This window comes from Protomyctophum parallelum (assembly GCF_964188405.1).
Source record: "Protomyctophum parallelum genome assembly, chromosome: 15".
NCBI lineage: Eukaryota > Metazoa > Chordata > Actinopteri > Myctophiformes > Myctophidae > Protomyctophum > Protomyctophum parallelum.
The window spans coordinates 51,222,171-51,235,241 of NC_139710.1; the positions used below are offsets into that span (position 1 = coordinate 51,222,171).

At 43.5% G+C, this 13,071-nt stretch overlaps 1 protein-coding gene across 4 annotated transcripts in view; it reads right to left on the minus strand.

The window, feature by feature from the left end:
* ogdha (oxoglutarate dehydrogenase a) overlaps window positions 1-13,071 on the minus strand; it is a 62,394-nt gene that overhangs the window by 21,401 nt on the left and 27,922 nt on the right. For 2 of the 4 annotated variants that reach the window (XM_083783267.1, XM_083783268.1), the window contains 7 exons: window positions 10,160-10,210; window positions 9,587-9,625; window positions 5,374-5,489; window positions 3,952-4,106; window positions 3,151-3,297; window positions 2,463-2,553; window positions 90-269 (listed from right to left, as the gene is read on the minus strand). In XM_083783267.1, coding sequence (XP_083639393.1) covers window positions 90-269; window positions 2,463-2,553; window positions 3,151-3,297; window positions 3,952-4,106; window positions 5,374-5,489; window positions 9,587-9,625; window positions 10,160-10,210 — 779 coding nt within the window. The remainder of the gene's footprint in view (window positions 1-89; window positions 270-2,462; window positions 2,554-3,150; window positions 3,298-3,951; window positions 4,107-5,373; window positions 5,490-9,586; window positions 9,626-10,159; window positions 10,211-13,071) is intronic. The other 2 variants (XM_083783269.1, XM_083783270.1) reach the window with 2 other exon arrangements.

A 13,071-nucleotide genomic window follows, 5' to 3' on the forward strand; every position in this document is an offset into this window, starting at 1 on the left:
GGACATATGTATGGATGTCCCTCTGTAGTAGGACATATGTATGGATGTCCCTCTCACCTTGTTGCCATATGTATGGATGTCCCTCTCACCTTGTTGCCCTCCGTGTCCCCACAGTAGAACTGCTCCGCCTTGGCCTTGCCCATGACCACGGGGTTGACGGCCTCCAGGTGGGAGGGGTTGGCCATCAGGGACAGGGTGATGTTCTTGTCCGTCACGCGGTTGATCCGCCGATGGTACATTCCCAGGTGATACTTCACGTCCCCCGAACCCTGAGAAAGGAAAAGACTAAATATAAACACTACCATCAGGTGATACTTCACGTCCCCTGAACCCTGAGAAAGGAAAAGACTCAATATAAACACTACCATCAGGTGATACTTCACGTCCCCTGAACCCTGAGAAAGGAAAAGACTAAATATGAACCCTGAGAAAGGAAAAGACTAAATATAAACACTACCATCAGGTGATACTTCACGTCCCCTGAACCCTGAGAAAGGAAAAGACTAAATATAAACACTACGATACTTCACGTCCCCTGAACCCTGAGAAAGGAAAAGACTCAATATAAACACTACCATCAGGTGATACTTCACGTCCCCTGAACCCTGAGAAAGGAAAAGACTAAATATGAACCCTGAGAAAGGAAAAGACTAAATATAAACACTACCATCAGGTGATACTTCACGTCCCCTGAACCCTGAGAAAGGAAAAGACTAAATATGAACCCTGAGAAAGGAAAAGACTAAATATAAACACTACCATCAGGTGATACTTCACGTCCCCTGAACCCTGAGAAAGGAAAAGACTAAATATGAACCCTGAGAAAGGAAAAGACTAAATATAAACACTACCATCAGGTGATACTTCACGTCCCCTGAACCCTGAGAAAGGAAAAGACTAAATATAAACACTACGATACTTCACGTCCCCTGAACCCTGAGAAAGGAAAAGACTCAATATAAACACTACCATCAGGTGATACTTCACGTCCCCTGAACCCTGAGAAAGGAAAAGACTAAATATGAACCCTGAGAAAGGAAAAGACTAAATATAAACACTACCATCAGGTGATACTTCACGTCCCCTGAACCCTGAGAAAGGAAAAGACTAAATATGAACCCTGAGAAAGGAAAAGACTAAATATAAACACTACCATCAGGTGATACTTCACGTCCCCTGAACCCTGAGAAAGGAAAAGACTAAATATGAACCCTGAGAAAGGAAAAGACTAAATATAAACACTACCATCAGGTGATACTTCACGTCCCCTGAACCCTGAGAAAGGAAAAGACTAAATATGAACCCTGAGAAAGGAAAAGACTAAATATAAACACTACCATCAGGTGATACTTCACGTCCCCTGAACCCTGAGAAAGGAAAAGACTAAATATAAACACTACGATACTTCACGTCCCCTGAACCCTGAGAAAGAAAAAGACTCAATATAAACACTACGATACTTCACGTCCCCTGAACCCTGAGAAAGGAAAAGACTAAATATAAACACTACGATACTTCACGTCCCCTGAACCCTGAGAAAGGAAAAGACTAAATATGAACACTACGATACTTCACGTCCCCTGAACCCTGAGAAAGGAAAAGACTAAATATGAACACTACGATACTTCACGTCCCCTGAACCCTGAGAAAGGAAAAGACTAAATATGAACACTACGATACTTCACGTCCCCTGAACCCTGAGAAAGGAAAAGACTAAATATAAACACTACCATCAGGTGATACTTCACGTCCCCTGAACCCTGAGAAAGGAAAAGACTAAATATGAACACTACGATACTTCACGTCCCCTGAACCCTGAGAAAGGAAAAGACTAAATATGAACACTACGATACTTCACGTCCCCTGAACCCTGAGAAAGGAAAAGACTAAATATAAACACTACCATCAGGTGATACTTCACGTCCCCTGAACCCTGAGAAAGGAAAAGACTAAATATGAACACTACGATACTTCACGTCCCCTGAACCCTGAGAAAGGAAAAGACTAAATATAAACACTACCATCAGGTGATACTTCACGTCCCCTGAACCCTGAGAAAGGAAAAGACTAAATATAAACACTACCATCAGGTGATACTTCACGTCCCCTGAACCCTGAGAAAGGAAAAGACTAAATATAAACACTACCATCATTACATAGTAGGGATCATGGGACCATATGTCACCATTACATGTGGAAAATACAATTGCAATAAATTATATTTTTGGCGAAAAGATTTGTGTAGTGATTGTGTAAGTGGTACTGAAATTGCAGCTCAAAAAAGCTAATTCATCTTAGTGTATGACTGAGGACAATTTCACCATAAATTGAAATGATGGTGAGCGTTTTGTTTTATCATGATAAACCATAATTAAGCGATAATAAACCATTATTGTCCCATCTCCAGTACATAGCCGTATTAACAGTTGTAACTACAGCAAGATTTATGTGGTCCTTCAGACCTCGTCAGCAGCTTCTAGTTTTGAGTCAAACTGGCAGAAGATCTGTTCCAACTCCTTACGGATCACATTAGCCAACACATTCAAACGACCCCTGCAGGGAGAGACAAGAGACAGAGGTCATTAATGCGTAGAACTTGAATTATTTCAATTCAGTCAGCTATTATTAAGCTGCCTCACCCAATAAAAGCAACAACAAAAAAAGCAAGGATTACTGTTGTTTGAAGAGTTTATGTAGAGATCTGTAGGATGCGTGCGTGTGTGTGTGTGTGTGTGTGTGTGTGTGTGTGTGTGTGTGTGATGCAAATTTCCCCACAAGCATATCATAATTTGAGGAATAGACATTGTGAGGATTTTGTTTTAAAAACATTTTATGGTTTAAAATGACTTACAGTTTGTTAGATTCAGGTTCGGGGTTAGCATTAGATATTTTAGAGGTTAGGTTTAAAGGTTGGGGTAACCTGAGTCTTGCACAGAAAATATCTACAGTACAAGCTCACAATGCGTCAGATTTGGTTAAAATGGCATCAGAATAATTGTAAAAATGACATTCATTGTGTACATGTGTATGCACATGTGTGTGCATGTGCTGGTGCATGTGTACATGTGTGCACATGTGTGTGCATGTGCTGGTGCATGTGTACATGTGTGCACATGTGTGTGCATGTGCTGGTGCATGTGTGCTCGGTACCTGTGAGGCATGCCCATGATCACGTTCTCCACTCCTGCCTCAGAGGATTTGTCGATGATGGTTTTCAGGGCAGGAATCAGAGACTCACAGCCCTCCAGGCCAAAGCGCTTCTCCGCAGACCACTTCTTCTGGAGAAACTCCTCAAACCTTCAACAACAACATTGTTACGGGTCTAGACCAGTGGTTCTCTAAAACGTTTTTTTTTGTGTCGAGGACCCCCCATGGCACATGTGTTCATCATGTGTTACCTGACAGAGAAAGGACCCCCCATGGCACATGTGTTCATCATGCGTTACCTGGCAGAAAAAGGACCCCCCATGGCACATGTGTTCATCATGTGTTACCTGACAGAGAAAGGACCCCCCATGGCACATGTGTTCATCATGTGTTACCTGGCAGAAAAAGGACCCCCCATGGCACATGTGTTCATCATGTGTTACCTGACAGAGAAAGGACCCCCCATGGCACATGTGTTCATCATGTGTTACCTGGCAGAGAAAGGACCCCCCATGGCACATGTGTTCATCATGTGTTACCTGGCAGAGACGGCAGGTTTCTCTTCTCCACAGTGAACCCACAGTTTGCCCAGTTCTAGATGGATGTTCTGGGTTGTTCTAAGTCGTAGTTAATATGCATGGTTCTATGGTTGTAGATAATGGCTCTAGGTTGTAGACAACTGTTCTAGGTTGTAGAAGTAGTTGTAGGCAATGCTTCTTGGGTGTAGTAGTGGGGTCTACGTTGTCGATATAGTAGTTCTACATTTGCTTCTAGAACGTAGGGTCAAGGTAGAGTGGCATTTACCTGGTAGAACGGACCATCCTGGCCAAGAGGGTTCTCTTCTCGTCCAAAGTGAAATGCATGACTCCTGGTATCTCAAACTTCTGCCTGATCCACTGACACTGGTCCAGGTCATTAATGAACATGAACTCTACTCCAATGTGCTGACAGTACGCCATCTACAAAGACAAACGCATTATGACCGTTAGCATTACTATTGTATTTATTAAATACCATACATTATGACCATTAGCATTACTATTGTATTTATTAAATACCATACAGAGGCTACGCCATCTACCAAGACAAACACATTATGACCATTAGCATTACTATTGTATTTATTAAATACCATACAGAGGCTACGCCATCTACAAAGACAAACGCATTATGACCATTAGCATTACTGTTGTATTTATTAAATACCATACAGAGGCTACGCCATCTACAAAGACAAACGCATTATGACCATTAGCATTACTATTGTATTTATTAAATACCATACAGAGGCTACGCCATCTACAAAGACAAACGCATTATGACCATTAGCATTACTATTGTATTTATTAAATACCATACAGAGGCTACGCCATCTACAGAGACAAACGCATTATGACCATTAGCATTACTATTGTATTTATTAAATACCATACAGAGACAAACACATTATGACCGTTAGCATTACTATTGTATTTATTAAATACCATACAGAGGCTACGCCATCTACAGAGACAAACGCATTATGACCATTAGCATTACTGTTGTATTTATTAAATACCATACAGAGACAAACACATTATGACCATTAGCATTACTGTTGTATTTATTAAATACCATACAGAGACAAACGCATTATGACCATTATGACCGTATTTATTAAATACCATACAGAGGCTACGCCATCTACAAAGACAAACGCATTATGACCATTAGCATTACTGTTGTATTTATTAAATACCATACAGAGGCGCTACTCAAATATGATTTGCGGCCATCTACTGTATACGGCTGCAGAGCACTTCGTTACCTTCAGATATACCAGGGCTGGGCAACTATGACGATGGACCCTAGGGCCATATATTACTGTCGTAGCAAAAATAGCCGATCTACAAGCTCAAAACGCGTCGCACTGCGACACGTTTTGAGCTTGTAGATCGGCTATTTTTTTTGCAATATTCGAATTGGAATTTTTATGTAATTTCAAATGCCTTTAATTATACATGTGTTGAGCATTGAGCTACTAATTTAGACTGAAGTAATTAAAGCGGGTCATGTTTGCATGTTGTGGAATTCTAAACAGCTGAAACCAATATTATAATCAGTATTCTGATATTAACCTGAGGGCCACATTAAGTGAAGGTGGGTGGGCCGCATGTGGCCCCCGGGCCGCCAGTTGCCCACCCCTGATATATACTGTATAGGTGTGTGTGTGTGTGTGCCACACACCTCCAGACGGCGTATGATCTCCTTGAGAGGCAGAGCGGTCTCGTTTCCTCCTATGAAAGTGGTGGTGGGCAGACGGAACACCTTCTCCAGGTCTGACTCATTCAGGCCATAGAATTCTTCATGTCCCATAATGCACCACAGGGGGGCGACGGCAGGGAGGGAGGGTATGGGGAGAGAGGAAGCAAAGAGGATGGAGGATATGGATATGGACATGCACACACGCACGTGCACACGCACACACACGCACACGCGCACACACACACACACACACACACACACACACACACAAGTGATGGATTAAGACCAATTGAGGAAAAGAAGGTAAGACCAGCATTATGAGTTAGTGAGTGCATGAGTGATTTAAGCATTCCATAAGTAGTTATGAAGCCAAGTGGTTCAGACCAGCGGTTGAAACAACAGAGTCAAGTGCAAGAGAGACAGATGGAATATGAAGACAGGAGAAAACAAGAGGAAGAAAATGGGTGTGTGGATAAGAATGAGTTGTGTTAGTAGCAGACAGTAGAGACGGTAGTTGTAGCAATAGCATTAGCAGGGGTTGTTGCATTAAACAGCAGTTTGTTTTAGAGAGGATAGGGGGAGAATTAGGTAGTTGGGCATTCAAAAGAAGAACAAAAGGGGGAAAAAAAAAACGAGGAGACATTAACTCATTAACATCCTTATCAATGGCAGCAGATAAGCAATCAATCAATCAATCAATATTTTAATACAGTAATACCAAGGGATGCTACAGCTCCTGTTTCCAAGAGGCAACCCAAGGATCAAAACGCACAGTTGGGAGTCCGACAGCATGTTACATAAGCTGTGCACAGCTTCTCACTTAAGTCCACACACTAAACTAAACGATATGTTGAAACCAATTAGTTTGATAGTAAAGCTTGCGTGTATGTTTTGTTGTACCACAGAGAATGTAAGATTAGTCTTGTTTACACTGTCGTAAAGTCCACACCAATCAAAATATTATTTCATAAAATGAAAATCATTATCTTTATTACTGTGTTTTAGATAAACAAAATGTTAACAGTCTGTCTGATCTATCTGGAGTGGGACAGCTCAGTTGCCTACCTCAGTTTCTTAAAATTACATTCGTATTTTATTAAGGTAAGCGGGTCTTCTGACCCGCATACGTAGACACATTGTTTGGAGACAGTGGGAATTAGTGACACCGGCAGAGTAGTGACAAATATTTACAGAGATTTAGCTCTCCTCAAAAGGGCAGCTTGTGAACAGATGCACAAGATCTGACCTCCATGGCCCCAGCAACAAGACACGTGAGCAGAGGAGGGCAAGCAGGTCAGTCCACCAGGGCTATAAATGTATCTCAAGAACACCATCGGTGAACACATAACGTGTTTAAAGCAAAGTCATTCCCTTACGAATAAAGGCATTTTGCTTTCATTCACCTTTACAGAAGTCATAACGATAAAGAAAACTTGAACCTTGAGGATACAAATAAATGGTTAAATAACAAAATAACCACATAACCGACTACTGAATAATGAACATTACATTAGATGACCTTATAGAACAGAGTGCATCCAGTCAGCCAACGATTAAGTACAGTACAACCAAAGTACAGTACTGTAACACAGTCGCTACCATCCAGTATTTTACAAACTACAACCGTGCTTAAGTATGCCACACACACACACACACACACACACACACACACTCAGGCAGCAGAATCTTAGCAACTAACTACAGCACAATCTAACAAAGGACCCGGTCTGCCAGCGATTCCCACACTACAGTAGCTGAATAATCAGACACCATGTAAACATTATTAACTACACTACAGTATTATTACAGTATTATTAACACACTACAGTAGCTGAATAATCAGACACCATGTAAACATTATTAACTAGCTGGTAGGGTGAAGGAGAAGAGGGGAAGAAAAGGTGGCTGATCCAAATGTCAACACTCAGGCCGACTAGCAGACTCGGTCCTCATGGACTTTGGTCCTGTGTACCGTTTCTATTCACTCCATCAGGTCCGCTAGGGAGCAAGGCTGCGATGGTACAAAATGCACTAATGACACAGACAGGACTTCAGACCTCATCCATTGCCATGAATTGGAGAAAAAAAACGACATGATGTATCATGTAATTAGAGAGAATCTGGAAGCTCACAGCGCAATGCAACACGCTTCTAAAGCACGCTATAGGGTTGATGTGGTCAACATTTAATTATAACAGTACGATCACAGATCATGGCTTTTATCACCTGTGCTTTAGAAGCCCAATCAGGCAATATCTATAATCAAACCTCACTACATCAACAAACGTAGAATTATCAAATACTTTTAAGGTTTTAGTCGCTGTTTTTTTGTAATGCTTTTATTTATATTATTTAGTATACTATACTTTCTGTGATGTTCCTTTACAATACTGTCTTCCTTATTGCCATGAATTCTGCGTCATCCCACTAGAAAAGTCTGAAGTTTCTGCACCCAATGAATTGGGAGACTTGAGGAGCCCGAGCCACATTTTGAGGAAAACAAACACACACTTCATGTCTGCCAGTTTAGAGAAATCAAGCCATTTGGATTAAGCGTAACAGTCTGGGTGAGAGCTGGGATTCTGCACAACAAGCGCTGCATGTGCTGTTGACTGAACAGGAACAGGGATTCTGCACAACAAGCGCTGCATGTGCTGTTGACTGAACAGGAACAGGGATTCTGCACAACAAGCGCTGCATGTGCTGTTGACTGAACAGGAACAGGGATTCTGCACAACAAGCGCTGCATGTGCTGTTGACTGAACAGGAACAGGGATTCTGCACAACAAGCGCTGCATGTGCTGTTGACTGAACAGGAACAGGGATTCTGCACAACAAGCGCTGCATGTGCTGTTGACTGAACAGGAACAGGGATTCTGCACAACAAGCGCTGCATGTGCTGTTGACTGAACAGGAACAAGCCAAAAAGCATCAGCTAGAAGCCAAAGCTAGCACAGACCTCCTGACGCACATCTGAGATTTAGACCCCGTCCACACAGTCATTTGGATATTTTGCCAAACTAATATTTTCCTCTAGGTTTGGGCCTAAAACACAGATGTTTAAACTAAAACACCTTCTAAAGTGGAGATTTAAAAGAAAATCTATTTTCTGTAGCCACGTAAAACAAGCTCAATTTGTGCATGCCCATTGTTGCTTTTTGTAATAAGCATGCGCATTGCTGCAATCAACTGCACCACTTAACCCATTCTGAACGGGCACCCATTTTGGTGTCAGCATCATGTTATGCTTTAGCTATTGAAAAATAGCAGATCTACAAGCTCATATCGCGCCACCGAGTGGCGCGATACGAGCTTGTAGGTCTGCTATTTTTTGAAAAATCGAAGAACGACTGACATTTTTAGAATCTGATCTCAGGTCAGAATGGGTTCATCAGACCAGTGTGTGTCCGGCGGAAACCTCGTATGAATCTGATCTCAGGTCAGAATGGGTTAACCGCTGCGCAAAGCCATCTGCCCAATGTCACTACTTAGTCCACAGTGTCTGCAGTTTAAAGTCTACCAGAAATGGTACATTTTTGAAAGGTTTTCTGGGGCACTGCTGGCCTAGCGGTTAACCCATTCTGACCTGAGATCAGATTCATACGAGGTTTCCGCCGGACACACACTGGTCTGATGAACGCATTCTGACCTGAGATCAGATTCTAAAAATGTCAGTCGCTCTTCGATTTTTCAAAAAATAGCAGACCTACAAGCTCGTATCGCGCCACTCGGTGGCGCGATATGAGCTTGTAGATCTGCTATTTTTCAATAGCTAAAGCATAACATGATGCCGACACCAAAACGGGTGCCCGTTCAGAATGGGTTAAAGTCTACCAGAAATGGTACATTTTTTAAAGGTTTTCTGGGGCAATGCTGGCCTAGCGGTTAACCCATTCTGACCCGAGATCAGATTCATACGAGGTTTCCGCCGGACACACACTGGTCTGATGAACCCAATCTGACCTGAGATCAGATTCTAAAAATGTCAGTCGTTCTTCGATTTTTTTCAAAAATAGCAGACCTACAAGCTCGTATCGCGCCACTCGGTGGCGCGATATGAGCTTGTAGATCTGCTATTTTTCAATAGCTAAAGCATAACATGATGCCAACACCAAAATGGGTGCCCGGTCAGAATGGGTTAAGGCACATCCCACATGTTGCAGCCTGACAGCGTTGGATTCCAAAGCCAGGTTACCTTTGCTGTGTGTCACTCCCCATCTCTCTCTATAGTTCGCTATCAATAAAGACAGAAAAAGCCAGAAAAATTAACCATTTTCAAAAATGTAAAAGGCGAGACAACCTTTTTACCTTCTTTCTTTTTGGACGGCCTGTACAGAATTTAACACAGAATCACATTCCTTATCTGGTCCTGACCAGGAACACGTTTCTGCATTAAATGTGTATTTTACGCCTTTTACGAGTGTATGGAGATATATCTTTTAACTACAGTCATGTGGACATGATTGTTTTGTTTATTTAACGGATGGCGATAATATCCATTCAGAAAAATATCCATATACGTGTGGTCAAGGCCTTAAGAGTCCATACAGAGGGCACTATTACTGTAGCTTTAGGAAGGGTTGGGGGGGGGGGGGGGGGGGGTTCAGTCTAAAGTGAAATGACAAACATATTGTCTGTAGTTGGGACAAACCTACCTATATAGTCTATATATTCTACAAATATTCACTGCCTATGTACAGTATGCGCATGCGCGCGCGCACACACACACACAGACACACACATACACACAGGGCAGTTTATTTCATACCTCCTTCTACCTCCGTTAGATAGACCAGCCTCTTCTGTAATCCAACCACGTCTTGGGAGGGGGCGGGGGAGAGAGATGACATAATGACCTTCATTTACTACACCAGTCAGGGTCTCTGAATATCCCAGTGTCCGCCACATGTTTCTTTGCTTTCTGCCATCTTGGACAGCAAATGGGTGCCAATCTTCCTCTACTACTACAACCAACACCAGGCTGACCACCGCAGCCCCGCAGCACATCACACTGACCACCGCAGCACCGCAGCACATCAAATTGACCACCGCAGCCCCGCAGCACATCACACTGACCACAGCCCCGCAGCCTTCTGCATCACACATCAAACTGACCACAGCCTTCTGCATCACACATCAAACTGACCACAGCCTTCATCATCACACATCACACTGACCACAGCCTTCTGCATCACACATCAAACTGACCACAGCAGCACCGCAGCACATCAAACTGACCACAGCCTTCTGCATCACACATCAAACTGACCACAGCACTGCAGGCTTCTGCATCACACATCTCCAATCTCCTGTGTACCCTCAAGCCTCAATATGGATTAATATTTTAAAACAAGGCTTCTCAACTTCTGCGCTGGCCTCATGATCCAAAAGTGGGTCCCACCAAGAGGTCCTCACAGAGTCCTAGACCAAGAATGGCTTCTATCATGAATAGATTAAAAAGGTTCAGGTGCCAACTAGCACACCCAGGTGAGAAGCAGTGATTTAGTGAGGGTACTACTTGTTTTGATGGAATCAGACGGAGTGAGTGGAGAATGTGAGATACAAGAAAACTCCATGCTGAAGATGCACAGATCTGGATAATACAGACGCCACATGACAAATACCACTGCTGAGTGAGTTTCCACAGACATGTCCCATGTTTCCACAGACATGTCCCATGTTCCATGTTCCATGTCCCATGTTTCCACAGACATGTCCCATGTTCCATGTTCCATGTCCCATGTTTCCACAGACATGTCCCATGTTCCATGTTCCATGTTCCATGTTCCATGTCCCATGTTCCACAGACATGTCCCATGTTCGGCACGGGGAACCTTCTCCACAAACACACCAGCAGTTGAGGATCATCATTGTAGCGTTAAAGAAAGGAAGCAGATTTACACTGACTGCGCTTTGGAACGGAAGGGACAGTTCATTGCATAATCTTTAAGTAAACGTGGATAGGAACCGTGGGGCCAAAAGCTCCACTTGTATTTTTGTCCTTAACTGAGACATTCACACACAGAACAGCTGTGCAGACATAAACGGAAGAATGTCCAAGTTAACCCATTCTGACCGGGCACCCATTTTGGTGTCGGCATCATGTTAAGCTTTAGCTATTGAAAAATAGCAGATCTACAAGCTCATATCGCGCCACCGAGTGGCGCGATACGAGCTTGTAGGTCTGCTATTTTTGAAAAATCGAAGAGCGACTGACATTTTTAGAATCTGATCTCAGGTCAGAATGGGTTCATCAGACCAGTGTGTGTCCGGCGGAAACCTCGTATGAATCTGATCTGAGGTCAGAATGGGTTAATGATTGGAAGGTCAGCGGATCAGAACACGGTCAGTGTAAACACAATGTCCATCTGCTGATGAAGAACACAGCCACCACTGAACCAAGCTCCAGACACCTCAAACCAAACACAGCCACCACTGAACCAAGCTCCAGACACCTCAAACCAAACACAGCCACCACTGAACCAAGCTCCAGACACCTCAAACCAAACACAGCCACCACTGAACCAAGCTCCAGACACCTCAAACCAAACACAGCCACCACTGAACCAAGCTCCAGACACCTCAAACCAAACACAGCCACCACTGAACCAAGCTCCAGACACCTCAAACCAAACACAGCCACCACTGAACCAAGCTCCAGACACCTCAAACCAAACACAGCCACCACTGAACCAAGCTCCAGACACCTCAAACCAAACACAGCCACCACTGAACCAAGCTCCAGACACCTCAAACCAAACACAGCCACCACTGAACCAAGCTCCAGACACCTCAAACCAAACACAGCCACCACTGAACCAAGCTCCAGACACCTCAAACCAAACACAGCCACCACTGAACCAAGCTCCAGACACCTCAAACCAAACACAGCCACCACTGAACCAAGCTCCAGACACCTCAAACCAAACACAGCCACCACTGAACCAAGCTCCAGACACCTCAAACCAAACACAGCCACCACTGAACCAAGCTCCAGACACCTCAAACCAAACCACAGCACATTAAAACAACGTCTAAACGCACACATGGCCAAAGAAACACTAAACCAAACCTGCTCAACATCATCAGACAGGGCCCATCCATACTGCAGACACACAAACTGAAACCGCCATACGAAAACAAAACAAAAAAACCATCTCCGGCCAGGACTACAGTTCCACAGCTTGAAGCCATTTACAGCCTCATCGAGCAAAACACTCAAAGCGATCAGCCAACAGCATCAGGCAGCACAAGCAAACAGATGCTTCGTGTCTAAATCTGCATCCACCTCAATACACAACCTGTTAAGCCACCGTGCTGAACAATCTCACTACAGGTAGGGAAATAAGTCACTGGTGTGAAGTGAGGGGCGCCGTGGTAATGTTGAAATGAAGCATCATGTTTTACTTTGTGAAGTGAGGGGCGCCGTGGTAATGTTGAAATGAAGCATCATGTTTTACTGTGTGAAGTGAGGGGCCCCGTGGTAATGTTGAAATGAAGCATCATGTTTTACTGTGTGAAGTGAGGGGCCCCGTGGTAATGTTGAAATGAAGCATCATGTTTTACTTTGTGAAGTGAGGGGCCCCGTGGTAATGTTGAAATGAAGCATCATGTTTTACTGTGTGAAGTGAGGGGCGCCGTGGTAATGTTGAAATGAAGCATCATGTTTTACTTTGTGAA